This window comes from Gossypium hirsutum, chromosome D07 (assembly GCF_007990345.1).
Source record: "Gossypium hirsutum isolate 1008001.06 chromosome D07, Gossypium_hirsutum_v2.1, whole genome shotgun sequence".
In the NCBI taxonomy this organism is placed as follows: Eukaryota; Viridiplantae; Streptophyta; class Magnoliopsida; order Malvales; family Malvaceae; genus Gossypium; species Gossypium hirsutum.
In genome coordinates, this window is record NC_053443.1 from 20,436,205 (window position 1) to 20,453,098 (window position 16,894).

Consider the following 16,894-nt stretch of genomic DNA (forward strand, 5'->3'; position numbering starts at 1 on the left):
GGTACAAGACAACTTTAAAGAATCCACCAAATAGCTACTCACTACATTCGAGCAACTCCTACTATCAATAATGAGTTAACATAAGTTACCTTTAATAAAACACCGAGAATGGAAAATATTGGTCCTTTGGCTATCATCATCTTTCATCTGAATGTTAAGGGTTCGGCGAACTACAAGGCATTGAAAATTAGCAAAGTCCCCTTCTTTTGGTGGTTCGACCAACTCTTCGCCATTATCACTGTCATCCACAAGTTCTGGCATATCTGGATCTGTTTTATCAGAGTCGGAAGTGTACTCACCATTATCTTTCAGAAGAAGTAATATCGTGTTAGGGCATTCCCTACTATAATGACCTCGCCCTTTGCACCTAAAGCATTCAATCTCACGAGTCCTCTTCACATTCAAATCACCTAAATTGGGCTGCTTAGAAGGTGTTTGCGTTTTAGCAGGAACCCCTTTTTTCCAATCTGATTGTTTACTTCCATTACTCAAAGAAGACTTATTAGTAACAAAAGGTGATTTTGAACTCTTAAAATCAGAATTGGAATTGTTACCTCGGTAATATTGTGAAGTCGAGATAGAACCAAACCTTTGTTCCTTTAGTTGTTGCTCGATCTCAATGGCTTTATGAACTGCTTCTTCCAAATCAATGTAAGTTTGTAGCCTCAATGTATTAGCTATCGGCCTGTTCAAACCATCAATAAATCGAACCATAGTTGTTTCCTCATCCTCCTCCACATTAGCTCTCTGAATGAGCATCTCCATCTCCTTAAAGTATTCATCCACTGTCCTACTACCTTGAACAAGTCTCCTAAGCTTTGTTTTAATCTCTCTATAGTAGTGAGGTGGAATAAACCTTTTCCTCGTAATTTGTTTCAACTCATCCCATGTCGAAATCTCACATTCATAATTCCGATGACGATTTACCCCAAGTTGAGTCCACCAACTTAATGCATAATTTGAAAATTCCAGCGTTGCTAATGCTACCTTTTCATCATCTGGACATTTATAGTACCGAAACATAAGCTCAATCTTAGATTCCCATTCACAATAAGCTTCTGGATCATTCTTACCACGAAATTGGAGAATTGTGAACTTCGTTTTTGCCAAAGAAGGTTGCCCACGATCATGAAAATCATCATCCATTCTAAGCACACGTCGAGGGCCGCTCCTATGGGGCTGGTTATCCCTATCTTCCTTGATTGGATCTCGATATTGAGGTTCTTGATTCAATCGTACCTCATTCAAAGTAGTATTCAATGCTTGAAGTGTAGCATTTATTTGTGTGATTGTAGCAGCATGTCCGTCTAACTGTTGTTGGACTTTCATAAGTGTATCATTATGGTCATCTTTAGACATTTTCTAAAAATTTGCAAAAAATAAACACTCAACACTCAAAAATAAAAGTTAGCAAACCTCACCGTTAATCATTTAAAAAGAAAATCAAATTCTCAATGAGGTAGAATTCAGGCTTGTGAGTTCTTTAGTAGAGTTTATACCAATCAATTAGAGAGTGTATGAACCGAACTACCAAAGAATCCTAATTTGCACTAGGATGCCAAAAACGGACGAGACACCAACTGATTTGTATTGCACCGAGGAAGAATTGTGCACACTTTAAAAATCCTACTAACACAAGAAACAAGAAGGTGTTAGATAGTGTAAAGGAAAAATAAAGGCAAACAAATGAAAACCTACAGCTAAGAATCAATAAAAATTGCTGAAAACAGAAAACCCGAAAAACTGCGGAGTAACTTGACAACTTCGTTCGAGGTGTTCCCGATCTCCAAAAATCACGAAATTAAATCTAGAATGTCCTTAAATATTTAATTTTTGATCTGGAAAGTTTGGGCATCAAACTCAACCCGCTGAATATTTTTTAAAATTTTTATTGGATTTCGTCTTTTTTCAATTTTTTGACTTTTTGACAGATTTTTTTGCTGGAATAATTTTTTTATATTCAATCACAGTTCCAAAAATATGTAAGTAAAATTTAAGATCAATTGGACAACATTTACCCGCTCAAATGAATTTTTTTGAAAGATTTTTCTGGGTAAAACTGCTGTTTTTGCTTTAAAAAATTGAGATCAGTTTAGAAATCAACCAAGAACACCCAAAATGCCCAATATTTGATACCAAATGATACGGGGTTGCGCGCGGACCAAGATCGAGTTGCCAAGTCACGGGAAACTCCTACGAAAACCCTAAACAATCAGATCTGAAACGAAACAGAAAATTAAAAGATTAGAACTTTGAATTTCCAGATCTGAAATAAAATCCCCAAATCAGCAAAGAATCAAATTGAGAATAGAAATAAGTGTTAATAAGGGTTCTTAAAACCTTAAAGGAGATTGCGATTCTGCCCAATTGAACACCAAGATAGTTTTCCCCAAATTTCGGCAATCTAATTTCACCCAAAAAGAGTAAGGATGAATCGGCAAGAACCCTAGAAATTGGGAATTTTTGGCTGATTCTTTAAGATAGAAAAAAGGCTGGAAACACAATAAGAACAGCAAATAAATTAGATAAAGATTCGGCACAAGCAGAAATAAAGAAAGAATTGACAGCAAGAAATTAAAAGATAAGTCCTGAGAAGCCTTGAAATCCCGAAAGATCTCACAACTCCCTTCAAACGGCTCTAATCTCCCCTCCAAAGAATATCAATGGCAAGAAGAAGGCTGAAGATGGCTCACACAATCAAAAGATTGTTAAAACAACTTCTAAAGAAAACCCAAGAGAGAATTCTTGGAGAAAACTCAAAGAGAATTTTGCACTTAAACAAATCTGAATTTTTTTGATATAATTGAGAAGTGAATAACAAGGTGGCCGGCCAAGCCTTTATATAGGCCTCTCAAGTGTTTTCCTAATCTAATTAGAAAACTAAAATAAAAAAAACTCCTAATTATTTTAATATGGAAATTCAGCCAAGGGTCTTTATTTGAGACTCTTGAACTGAATATTTACATAAAAAATTTAAACTAAGTAAAATAAATAAATAAATAAATAAATAGATATAAAACTTTACAACTTGGGCCACTTTGACAATTTGGCCTGATTTTCGACTAAGTATGGGTGGATTTCTTGATTGGGCTTTGAATCTTTTTATTGGGCCTTGCCTTCAAGAATTTGGGATTGTGATCCATCTCCTACCGAAATTGAATCGTTGATGCTCGTAACAGAGATCCAATGTGCTTTGGCTGCAAGATTTGGTTTCTTGGACCAAGATTCCCAAGATTTGAAATCTTGATTTTCCCGTTCTTTCGTGTACGCATCTAAGGCCTTGCTAACAAACTCCTGAATGGTCCCATTTAGTTTGGAACGCATTTGTCGGGCCTTTGATCTCGTATCAGTAAGTTTCATATGGACTTACTTGTTTAAAATGTGAAATGAGTGGATGCTTCAGGGGCTAATCCATAATTTTAGCTTTTCCCCTATTAGCCCCACATTGATCCAAATCTTGATCTATATAATTATTTTCTATAACCAATCAATACCAAACATTTTCATACTATGCCATGATATGCATGATGCTATATAAATCTATTTTTTGATTCCTCTCATATTTTACATTTTATTCAATTTAATCCCTAAACTCGGGATAAACATAACTTTTAATTCCTAGTTTTGGATTAAAATTCAATTTCATATATTTTCATTAGGGACCATATACTTTCTATTTCTAACATAATTTTATGACAATTTTTATTTATTCAGTTTTTATTATATATAGTATATTTTTAGAATGTAACTATAAGAATTGTTTTGGAAGGGAAGAAATGAGGCAGCAAGGCCAGGTGCCAAGTGTGGCTTGCTCAACTGTTTGCAAACCTAATTTAGAGACTTGGAAATCTTGGAGCAATGCCTGCATCCTGCAACATATATGGACTATTCTAGTCCAAGTTAGCTCTCCTGAATAACTAGGGTGTTGTTTTTAATTTTTTTTTTAAAAATTATTATAAATATAAATATTTAAAATTTTAAGGATGAGAATCAAATCTATTTTATGTAAATATTAAAAGTTAAATTTATTAATTTTTCTTTTAAAAATTTAACAAAATATGTGAATTTATAAACTAAATTTATTATTATACCTATAAAAAAAAATTACTCAAGATTCCATTAAAAGGTTGGAGCACCCAAGCAATTAAAATGGTTAAAAGATTGAAATGATTACTATTTTGGTAATTAAATTTTTAATTTTTTCAATTTAAGTAAAAATTTTTGTCACAAAATGATAAATATTGTAAAAAATTATTATTAAACTATATCAACACTGCCAAATTTAAAGAAATTAATTTCAAATAATTTATGACTAAATAAAAGATTAAAAATTGAATGACTCAATAATTTAATCACCATTAATTATTGGTAAAATTTTGCAATCTGTTTTCTTGAGAAAAGTAAACATTTGATTTCATAAATAAATAGACAAGCGTCTTCCACTGCAATCATTTGCTTCACTCTTTCCAACCAAAATATTTATTTCGTTATTGACTATAATACCCTTTCACATTAAACTCATATTTATTTCTCATTTTTCTTGTTATTTATATTTCTTTGAAGAAAGTCAATATTTTTGCCTATTCAAATATTTAGGATTTGAAAAAAAAATTCGTCTATTAAGTTGCAATTTCATTTCTGTATATTAATTAAGATCACTCTTAGCAACAAATTGTACATCAAACAAGTATTCGCCTTAAAAATATGTTCCTAGGATGAATTATAGTTGTGTTCTTTCTAAATTGTACAAAACCATGTAAGCATGGTTTAAATGATTTGTAAATCTTCAGATAGTATGGACATTATAGGTTTAGAGTTGTGTTTTAATGAATCTACTTCCATGGAATCTAGGTAACATGATCACACATGTCTTCGAACAAAATCTTTACTAAAATTTTTGAGATAAAAATACTTCGATATTTCACAAATTTACAAATAAACTGTGCAATTGAAACATGGAACTGCAATATTAAATTAGCAAATTAACACCGTTTCAAATCAATTAAAAGGAGCCGCAATTTTCAGTTTTGTCATTTCTGAAAACATTTTGATCTGAGAGGGTTAGATTTGGAAGAAAAATAGGGGACAGCTAGATTTAGTAATCTTTAATGTGGCGTGAAACCGTGTTTTGCTACGAGGTTCCGCCGCCCATTCCAATCACCTTGTTTTCGTCTCCCTCTGCCTTTCCGCGTACCAACCCCCCTAACGTAAATTGCATAACACGACACGTCCACATACTAATCCCAATTATCATCCCCCATCTGCAAGTATAAATCTTACCATCTCTCATCTGCAACCAAATATCTTAGGCTTACTAACAAAGTTTAATATGGCGAAGAGGAAGGGTGATGTAGCTCAAAGAGCATGGAGTCTACTGCGTTTAGCATTATTATGGGCGAGAAAAGGTGGGGTGTTCAGGAGACGGCTGATGATGGAGCTACGATTGGTGCCTAAGTTCCTCAAGGGTCTTGCTCATCATCAACCTCATCGTCATCACCAACTGATGAGCCATTATAAGGAACGCCAGCTTTCATTCGACGAGACGCCCATTTTTCACGTCAAGATGCACCGTCCAGCCTCCATGCGATTCCTTCTTCCTTGCATTAGCACTGAGGAAGTCGATTTTGACTATGATTTCGGTCCCGACGATTACGATGGGGTTTACCGGTATGATGATGGTGGGAGAAAGAGTGACTCAACGGCATCTGATACTGACGAAGAAGATGGAGAAGTGGAAGAGTGTGGATATGAAGGATGTGATGAGAAAGAGAACAGTCCATATTATGCAGTGGAGGAAGAAGGGATTGATTCAAAGGCGGAGAAGTTCATAGCTAGCTTCTATGAGCAAATGAGGTTACAAAGACAGGTTTCATATTTGGAATATGGTGAAAAGCTTAGCACAGGCTCAAAAAGCTAGAATCTCCGCAAATATGTCAACTTCATCATATTGCATATCCTACAATATCTGTACTTTTTTCTTCTTTTTAAATTTTTTATTATTTGAGTTACAGAGCATTTTGTAAGAGATGATCAGACACACACTACAGCTTTTTTTTTTCTTTTTTTCTTTTTTAACGAGGATTCGTGTGTTTATAGTTTCATCAATAAGATTTAAAGATTTACATTTTGAGTGCAATAAGTTGATGCTTTTGTATTCAATGGCAGACTTGGAGACTAAATTTTGGGTTAGTAAAATTTTCAAAGGAGTTTCATGCATTTTAAAAAAAAATAATTTGGGGTGTAATTAAAAATTTTAAATTTTTTTATGAGATTAAAAAATGAAATTTTTCAAAATTTTTTGAGAGGTCCTAAATAAAATTTTAAAATTTTTTTACTCCCTGCCACCATTTATTACTGCCTTGTTTGTATTAATGCTATTTATAAATTGTCCACTCAATTGTCCTTTATAAATAGGAAAATTATTTTTTAAATTTTACAAATAAATTTATTTTAAAAAAGAGATATATGTTAATCCTTTAAATCTATTTATAAAATAAAAAAAATATCGTCAGTGCCTGTATATATAAGATTATTATCTTATACATGGCCAGTGAAATGAAAAACTCTACAAACAGATAAAATTATTATCCTATAATCTGTGTGAGTATTTGCGTGTGTAATTACTCAATGAAGTGAAAGGCCGTAAAGTTGTTGGTATTTTAGGCTAAAATCAATCATTTACATCTCATGGCTGAAATCTACTATTTTTTAAAATCTGAATTCACCTTTGAATTTTATATTTATTTATTATCTGAGTTTACTCTATATTTAAATCTAATTAAAATATTCTTTGAATACTTGAATCCATTAAATATTCATATTTAATATTTTAAACTAAAAATTTCTAAAAATAAAAGGGATAATGAATTGGGATATCAAATCTAAATCTATTATTCATAACAATTAAAGTCTATTATCCAAACAACCATTACCCACAAAACTAAAACAAATTCGAATAATGAGTATTCAAAGATCAATATCTGCATTCAACATTAAATATTCGTAAAATGTAAGTAAGATACCCAAATTCTAACAAAAAAATTTTTAGAATTTTTGTGAGGGGGTGGCAAAATTGATTTTTAATTTTTACTATAATAAAAATACAATTTCATCATTTGAATAGCTTCTATCTTTATAAATTTTAAAAGGTTAAATCCATTTTTTTATCATTTTTAGGGGACTAAAGTACAATTTTATCTTTACTAATTTAAAATTTTAAGAGAGGCTAGAGCACCTGCCAACCTCCCGGCTACGCACTTGCGAACATGTGTTTCATCCACAATATAACGTGAACCATAAAAAGGTAAGCAGTCAAAAAGCATATCTGAAGCCAAATGCAGCAAGAACTCAATTATAGGTAGCTAGACCAAGCATGTGAACTTTATTCAGATTCCTTCATCTTTGGTTATAGAGACAGTGGAGACTATATGAGGAAGCATGTGAGCTTTATTTAGCTCCTTCTTAGTTATTCACATGGATGCAGCATGAGGATGCTCCATGTTCTTCCACATATGTACAATAAAATTTACTTACATATCGTACAAGAACTAATATCAAAATTTAACCATTAAAATATGATTGAAAGGAGAATAAAGACTTGTTAGAACAGTCTCAGAATTGCAAAGATATGAAAACTTTGTTTGAAGAGGCAGTTGAAGCAACCTAAATCACGAACTACGTCAAATAGGAGCTTCAGTTACCTAACAACTAAAGTTGTAAGTTGCAAACATAATTCTGCTTAGCATTGGGAACAGAGAGTTAAAAAAAATCCATGGAAATTCAGTGAGCTAAGAAGTTCAGGTAAACGTTGATAAGATATTCCTCTTCAGCGTGAATTCATCAGTTTTTGCTTGGCTTATTGACTGCACAGTAAAACCCAGAAAACGAATAAAAAATTCATGGCTTAATACCATCTCAAATGGCACAATAAGAAAAATTTTACTTATATTCAACAGCAAAGATTCTTACCTTGTCAAGAATGCGTTGCAGCCGTTCAATTTCCTCCTTGGGATAATCAGTACCTTTCTCCAAACAGCTTTTAGCAGCTTTCAAGTAGATCTTTCCATACCTGGCACTGGAACCCTTGAGCTTCTCAACTTCCTGTTCAAGCTTAGACAAGACTGTTTTCTTGTCGTCATTGCTAGCAGACACAAATTCCTTCACTAATGTGTCCAAGCTTGGCAAAATACCAGCCTATGCAGAAAGGAAGGGGAGAACGATTTTACCTCCTATAGAAAGACAAACATGATATATGTTGTGCGGAAGCGTGTGAAAGAGTAAAATTATTGTACTAAAAAATCACACTAAGTTCAATTCCCAGGAAAGAGAGGTGAATCACGAGGATCACTTAAGTACCAAGTCTTTCCTAGCCAGAATATCCCTCTATCGTAATTTAATAGCACAATAAATCACTACAATCACACTCACAAAATATGAACAATAAATAGTAAAGAACACCAGAATTTTAACGAGGTTCGGCAAATCTTGCCTACGTCCTCGGGCACTACCAAATATATTTCACTCCAAAAATACAAGTGAAACTTTACAAATAGGGAGAGAGAACAATGCCTTAAGTAGAGAATGGCAAATGTGGGATGATGAGAATGAGCAATGGTTGGCCTATTTATAGTTGAGATTCAAGGGCCACCTTGCAAAGTCACTATTCACTTAGGGACCAAAAATTGCTATTTTCCCATGCCCAACACTAAATAAAATATTTGGTGCCCATAACTTTGACCTTTCCAAAGTATGGGTAGGTATGGGAAAGGTATGGGCAAGGTATGGGGTATGGGTATATTCTAATAATCTCCACCTTGAAGATTTGATTAGGATAATCTTATCTTCACACAATTCTTTCTGCTTTTGACAACAATACTTGATAGTGCCTTCTTCAACTGTTAAACTTGCAGGATATTAATCAAGTTCAAACAATGTTCGAACTTGGTTGCTGTTACCACCTTGGTCATCATATCTGCGGGATTATCTGCAGTCTTGATCTTCTGAAGACAAATTTTCCCCTCTTCAATAATTTCCCGCACAAAATGGAATCGTACGTCGATATGTTTTGTACGTGCATGATAGACTTGATTCTTTGCTAAATGAATAGCACTTTGACTATCACAATACACGTTAATATGCTCCTGAACCAACCCCAAGGTTTTAGCCATACCTTGTAACCAAACAGCCTCCTTTACAGCCTCTGTTACAGCCATGTACTCGGCTTCTGTGGTTGACAATGCAACTGTAGACTGTAGTGTAGACTTCCAACTTATTGGTCCTCCAGCAAGTGTAAACACATAACCGGTGGTTGATCTTCGCTTGTCCAAATCACCGGCATAGTCAGAATCAACGTACCCAATAACACCTTTACCAAGTGTACTATCCTGCTTGAACAGTAATCCAACATCCACGGTCTTCTGAATATACCGTAGAATCCATTTCACAGCTTGCCAATGTCCTTTTCCAGGATTATGCATATACCTGCTCACTATACTAACTGCCTGTGAAATGTCGGGTCTTGTACACACCATTGCATACATCAAGCTACCCACTGCATTAGAATACGGAACTTGCAACATGTATTCTTGTTCCGTATTCGTCGAAGGAGATAGTTGTGCAGAAAGCTTGAAATGAGAAGCCAATGGGGTACTTACAGGTTTGGTCTGCTCGTTCATACCAAACTGCTGTAGTACTTTCTTCAAATACTGCTTCTGAGACAAGCTAACTCTGCCATGAGCTCTATCTCTACATATTTCCATGCCGAGAATCTTTTTAGCTTCTCCTAGATCTTTCATCTCAAACTCGAGATTGAGTTGAGTCTTCAATCTTTCAATCTCAACTTTGCTCTTAGATGCTATTAGCATATCATCAACATATAAGAGCAAGTATATGAAAGTTCCTTCTTGTAGCTTCTGAAAATACACGCAATGATCAAATTTACTTCTTGTGTACCTTTGCCCTTTCATGAACTGATCAAATCGCTTGTACCACTGCCTCGGAGATTGCTTCAATCCATAAAGCGACTTTGTCAGTTTGCAAATCCAATTTTCTTTTCCAGCAACCTTGAATCCATCTGGCTGAGTCATATAGATTTCCTCTTCCAAATCACCGTGTAAAAACGCGGTCTTCACATCAAGCTGAACTAGTTCAAGGTCATATTGCGCAACCAAGGCTAGCAAAATCCGAATAGACGAATGCTTCACAACTGGAGAAACACTTCATTGTAGTCTATTCCTTCTTTCTGAGCGTAACCCTTTGCTACCAATCTAGCCTTGTATCGAATTTCATTTTTACCAGGAAATCCTTCCTTCTTTGCATATACCCATTTGCATCCAATTGCCTTCTTTCCCTTGGGCAGTCTCACCAACTCCCAAGTCCTATTTTTATGAAGAGACTGCATTTCTTCATTCATAGCTTGCTTCCACTTTACACCATCAGAGTTACTTATTGCTTCTGTGTAAGTGGAAGGAACATCATCATCTGCAATTGGAAGTGCATAGGCCACCATATCGTCAAAGCGAGCAGGCTTACGAATCTCTCTTCTTGGCCTCCTATATGCAATTGAATCTTGTTGCTGTAGAAGCTCTTGGGTCGAAACTTCTTCATCATTTGTTCTTTCAATATTAGCTGGATCATCATTAACCTTTTCAAACTCCACCTGCTGCAAAGTACTACTGGTTTTGTCATCCTTTTGTGAATCCTCGTTCTTCATCATGGTTGATTCATCAAAAGTTACATCTCTACTGAAAACAATCTTCCTTGTATCAGGACACCAGAGACGGTATCCTTTTACACCACCAGTTATACCCATGAATAATGCTTTCTTTGCTCTTGGGTCTAACTTAGATTCTTTTACATGATAATATGCAGTGGAACCAAAAACATGTAAAGAATCATAATCAGTAGCAGGTTTACCAGTCCACATCTCCATAGGAGTTTTTCCATTTATTGCAGCTGATGGCAATCGGTTAATTAGATGGCACGCATATGTAACTGCCTCAGCCCAAAATTCCTTGCCCAATCCAGCATTGGACAACATACATCGAACTTTCTCCAGTATAGTCCGATTCATGCGTTCTGCCACCCCATTCTGCTGTGGTGTATCTCGAACAGTGAAGTGTCGCACAATGCCCTCATCTTGACATACTTGTAGAAATGGATCATTTTTGTACTCAGTACCATTATCTGATCGAAGTCGTTTGACCTTTCGACCTGTCTGAGTCTCCACCATCTTCTTCCACTTCAGAAATGCATTCAAAACTTCATTTTTCTTTTCATTAGATACACCCATACTTTTCTTGAATAATCATCAAGAAAAGTGACAAAATAGTGCATACATCCCAAAGAAGCCACTTTGGTAGGTCCCCACACATCACTGTGAACATAGTCCAGAATTCCTTTCGTATTGTGAATTGCTGAACCAAATTTTACCCTCGTCTGCTTGCCCAGAACACAATGTTCACAAAATTCCAATTTGCAAGAATTTGCACCTTTCAACAAGCCTTGCTTCGCCAAAGTCTGCAAAGCTTTTTCACCAGCATGTCCCAATCGCCTATGCCATAACCTGGTAGCCTCTGAATCTGCATCTTTCGCAGAAGCTGTTGATGTTGATCCAATAACTGTACTTCCATTTAAATAGTACAAGTTATTTCTTCTAGTGCCTTTCATCACCGTCAATACCCCAGCTACTACCTTTAGTAATCCATCTCTCAAAGTGATTGTGAACCCTTTAGATTCTAGGGCCCCTAATGAGATGAGATTTTTCTTCAAGCTGGGTACATAGCGAACATCTGTCAGAACTTGGATTGAGCCGTCATGGTTCTTCAATTTGATTGTACCTACACCCATTGTCTTACAGGCACTATCATTGCCCATAAAAACAACTCCACATTCTAGTTCTTCAAGACTAGAAAACCAGTCCTTATTAGGACACATATGGTAAGTACATCCCGAATCCAATATCCACTCATCCGTTTGACATGCCATTGCCATGCCAACCAAGCTAAAGTCTGACTCCTCATCATGCTCCGCTACACATGCATTAGAAATAGACTTGCCCTTTTGTAACTTAGGACAATTCTTTTTCCAATGCCCTTTCTCACGACAAAAGGCACATTCATCTTTGGCGGGTCTCCCTTTGGACTTACCCCTTCTACCAGGTTTGCTGCTGTGTGAACGACCTCTTACTGTTAAGACTTCTGCGGTTGTATCTCTGTGATCTCTTTTATCTTTCTTTCGAGTCTCAGATCTATACAACGCACTACAGACTGCATCAAATGTGATCGTGTCCTTCCCATGAAGCAATGTGGTGGTAAGATGATCATATTCATCAGGAAGGGAATTCAACAATAATAATGCCTTGTCTTCATCTTCAAATTTCTCATCCAAATTTAGCAAGTCTGCTAAAATTTTATTGAATGAGTTCACATGGTCATTCATCGACATACCGGGTGCATACGTGAATCGATAAAGTTTCTTTTTCATATAAAGCCTATTTTCAAGACTTTTCGTTAGAAACTTTTCTTCCAGTGTATCCCATAACTTCTTCGCTGATGTCTCCCTCATGACAGAGTACTTCTGCTCTTTGGCCAAACATAGGCGGATTGTACCACACGCCTGTCTATTGATCTTGGCCCACTCCTTGTCATCCATCTTGTCAGGTTTTTCTTCAAGGGCTATATCTAGCTCTTGCTGACATAAGACATCCAGGATCTCACATTGCCACATACCAAAATTATTGGTACCGTCAAATTTCTCTACTTCAAATTTTGCATTTGTCACAGTAGTCCTTGCTGATGACGATGCTGCTGCCATTTTTCTTCTCAATCCCAACTACTGTATACGTGAACAGTGCCGTATACGTGAATAGTTCCGTATACGTGAATAGTACCGTATACGTGAATAGTGCCGTATACGTGAATAGTACCGTAAACGGTCGTATTTCCCAAGTACGAATCTGGCTCTGATACCAATTGTTGTGCGGAAGCGTGTGAAAGAGTAAAATTATTGTACTAAAAATCACACTAAGTTCAATTCCCAGGAAAGAGAGGTGAATCACGAGGATCACTTAAGTACCAAGTCTTTCCTAGCCAGAATATCCCTCTATCGTAATTTAATAGCACAATAAATCACTACAATCACACTCACAAAATATGAACAATAAATAGTAAAGAACACCAGAATTTTAACGAGGTTCGGCAAATCTTGCCTACGTCCTCGGGCACTACCAAATATATTTCACTCCAAAAATACAAGTGAAACTTTACAAATAGGGAGAGAGAACAATGCCTTAAGTAGAGAATGGCAAATGTGGGATGATGAGAATGAGCAATGGTTGGCCTATTTATAGTTGAGATTCAAGGGCCACCTTGCAAAGTCACTATTCACTTAGGGACCAAAAATTGCTATTTTCCCATGCCCAACACTAAATAAAATATTTGGTGCCCATAACTTTGACCTTTCCAAAGTATGGGTAGGTATGGGAAAGGTATGGGCAAGGTATGGGGTATGGGTATATTCTAATAATATAGCAGTATATATACTATGCTAACCTTTGAAGTTAGCTGCCCTTTTGTATCTCGACTGGTGCCACACTTCTCATTGATGAAACTAACAAAGTCATCCAATTCCCTTTCACCATGGTAGTCTTCTCCAGCTTTATTGCCCTTTGGGAACAATTTTAATGTTGGATATCCACTTACTCCATACCTGCACTTAAAGCAGAGAATTTCTAATCTCAACTCTCAAAGACACAAAGGGTTGGGCTTATTGGCTAAGTTATGCTTACTTTTCAGCTACATCTGTGTATTTGTCAACATCTAGATTGGATATCACTACATCTTCTTCCAATTTAAACGCTGTAGCTACCTTCTCATAAATCTGTAGGGACAAAGACAAAGGGTTAGAAAGGAAATCACCACTTGGAACCAAAACGTTCATGCTGCCTTCATTAAGCATCGATATTGATGATTACAGGAGCGAGGCTTTTGCAATGACCACACCTGGCAGAAAACCAATACAAAACTTGATCAGACCACTTTTTGCAGAAAAGATTGAAGCAAAAGAATATCAACAACAAAACAAAAAAGCTGCATGCTTACCAAGGTGCATAAAACTCAACCAGCACATCTTTGGTCTCATCAAGGACAATCTCATTAAAATTATCAGCATTTAGCACCACAACACTGGATGGCAAAGTGGCAATCTTCACATTGGTCCCTATAAAACAAGACATTAGCAAAGCAAAATCCTAGTGGGTTTAGACATTGGTCCCTATAATCTACCTCCTTCACTGTTTACGAACTCAGAAAGGGACTCTGCAGTGCGTGGTCCTACATACCTGGATAGAACAATTTTTATCTACTAAGAGCATGTTTTAAATAAAATGTGGATTCCAATATTAAAACTTAAACAAGACTAAAACTCACTTTTTAGGTTCCAAAGAGCCTTTAGGAAACCACTGAATGGTTGGGTAGCCTTGAACATCATACTTGTTGCATACACTCTTATGCTCATCACAGTCCACCTACAATGGCATCAACAAAAGAAAAGAATTCCAAATAAAACCAATTGCAATATATAGCAAGAAAAACTTCATTATATCGCTAACCTTTCCAATCAAGACGGACTTAGCCCTCTTGAAATTAGCCCCAAGCTTCTCAAACTCAGGAGCTAGCTTCTTACAGTGACCACACCTGCAATTGGATAAATATATGATTTTGAGAATATAAATAGCTCGAAATGGAATTTAAGGAAAAAAATCGTTTGATCCTAATAAACAAGCATTAAAAAACCAAGGGAAAAAGAAAAAAATCATGGACGTTGTCGTCACATTGGTGTAGCTGAAGATGGATCTAAGGAGCGATTAATGTAAAAACACCAAAAACGTAAAGCATGAGATTAATAAAAAAGAGGGCGATGAAGAATGTAACCAAGGGGCATAGAACTCGACGAGAGCTCCTCGGTCGTGACCAACTTCTTTGTCGAAGTTTTGTTGGGTTAAAACGAGGACGTCGTCAGCCAAGGCTGATGAAGCGAATAACAAACCCAAGGTTCCGAACGCTAACAACATCTCCATTTCTTGTTTATCCTTTGTTTCTAGTTTTCTATCGACAATTACGATACCAATTTGTTATAGTAACCATCTTTATTTCGGGATAAAATTTTGGAAAAGGTTGGGCTTTGGTGGACTTAAAGCCCAATCACTGAATGGGGGACTCTCCTTCAAACTTAAAACCCAACCTGTCATAAATGTTAGTTACATAGCTCATCTTTTCAACTCCTTTGTTTTTATTTGTATCAACACAATCGCAAAAAATATTAAATTGATCATTCTTCTAAAAATTTTATTCATTTCTACTATTAAAAACTGGTCTTTATATATTAGTATGAGATACATGTCATTGTCTGATTTTTTTATCAGTATTTAACAATACAAGTTGATAAAATTTTTAACAGAAATGACTAGTTTACTTTTTTTAATAGAAGAGGTATAATACGATCTGACTCTTAATATAAAGACTTTTCGTGATATTTTTACCAAAAACTAATGCCAAAAAGATAGTTAAATTTATTTCACAACTTAAAAAGATTTTTTTTAATATAACAAAAAATTAAAAATATCAATTTAATAAATTTTTTATTCTTTACCACTATTTAAACTATTAAGCATTTCACTTTGATAAAATCAATTGAAAAGTCCATAAAAGAGAAAATACAAATTCTTTTTGCTCTTAAGTAAATAATTATTATAAAGAAAAAAGAAAAAAAATAAAGAAAAAGAATGTTAAAAGAAAGAAAATAATGTATAATAAAGGAAAGTAAAATATTTAAAATCTTTTTTTTTTGTTAAATTATGGAAAACAAAGAAAATGATTGGTTATAATTTTTCTCAGTTAATCTTTTCATAAAATAATTTATGCTAAAAATAATAAGATAAAAAATGTACTTTTGTATATTAAAATAAACCTCACTTTTCTTTCCATGCTTTTTCTTAAAACTGAGGTAAATAAAAATTGATGCTATATTTGGTTGGATTTTTTTTTCTTCGGAATGAAAATTTTTAATCACCCACATGACTTGTTTCTGGTAAAGAGTAAATTTTTTTAACTTATTTTGAAGATGTTTTATTTTTTACAAGAGTTTTTGTAAAATATAATCTGAGACGAACAAAAAAGACTATTTTTATAGTTTACCTTTATTTTATTTTATTTTCAATTAAAGAAAATCCAAAAAGTAGAGACGTAGAGAAATTCATATTATGTATTAAATTCAAGAAGGGGACAGCTCAAGGAGCAGTAATAGACAAGAATTTGTAATTATTCCCCCCCCCCCCCGCCTTTTTAATGCTTCAATATCAAGTATTGATGTGCGTTTCAAATTAGAGTGCTAGATGTTTGTGTGGACTGAACTCAGTATATCCCTTGTTTACACTCAAAATTAAGTTTCGGCCCTTGTATTACACTTAAATTTGAGATTTAATCTCTATATTTTGATTTTAGATATAATGTCGTTAGTTAGTTTAAATACTTTATTCTAATTAAAATTTTGACATGGACTTTAAGAAATTTAAATCCATTACAATACCATTATTTTTTTTGTCATAGAGTTATCAAGTATGTATTTTTTTAATTTTGAAATGTTACGTCCCATTGTTATATTTAGTAAAATGATTAAATTTTAGGTTTGGTGTGATTAGATGTGTTTTAGCTAAGTTGATTTTATTTTGTATAATTAGAGATGAACTTTTTAAAAGAAGCAGGAATGAGTGATATTTGAACACGTTTTAAGAATGGTGATGTTCATGGTACATTGAGCAATTAATTGGGTTAACCCCATTTTCTTTTTCTCTTTTCGCTAATTTCCCTTTCACCTACTGTTTTTGTTATACCAAAAA

At 34.7% G+C, this 16,894-nt stretch overlaps 2 protein-coding genes across 2 annotated transcripts; one reads left to right on the plus strand and one right to left on the minus strand.

Moving 5' to 3' along the window:
• The first annotated feature begins 5,289 nt into the window (after positions 1 to 5,289).
• On the plus strand, positions 5,290 to 6,124 carry LOC121219082 (uncharacterized). Its single transcript, XM_041096648.1, has one exon. It carries the CDS (start codon positions 5,330 to 5,332, stop codon positions 5,915 to 5,917), a length of 588 nt encoding a protein of 195 aa, XP_040952582.1. The 5' UTR covers positions 5,290 to 5,329; the 3' UTR covers positions 5,918 to 6,124.
• Positions 6,125 to 7,553: 1,429 nt separating this feature from the next.
• LOC107954353 (probable protein disulfide-isomerase A6) lies at positions 7,554 to 15,126 on the minus strand. The gene is made up of 10 exons (XM_016889887.2): positions 14,931 to 15,126; positions 14,609 to 14,693; positions 14,427 to 14,524; positions 14,283 to 14,338; positions 14,100 to 14,217; positions 13,973 to 14,000; positions 13,787 to 13,878; positions 13,551 to 13,707; positions 7,969 to 8,193; positions 7,554 to 7,862 (listed from the first exon to the last, which is right to left on the minus strand). The coding sequence occupies exons 1-10, from the start codon at positions 15,074 to 15,076 to the stop codon at positions 7,797 to 7,799; spliced, it is 1,071 nt and encodes a 356-aa protein (XP_016745376.1). The 5' UTR covers positions 15,077 to 15,126; the 3' UTR covers positions 7,554 to 7,796.
• Between the last annotated feature and the right edge of the window lie 1,768 nt (positions 15,127 to 16,894).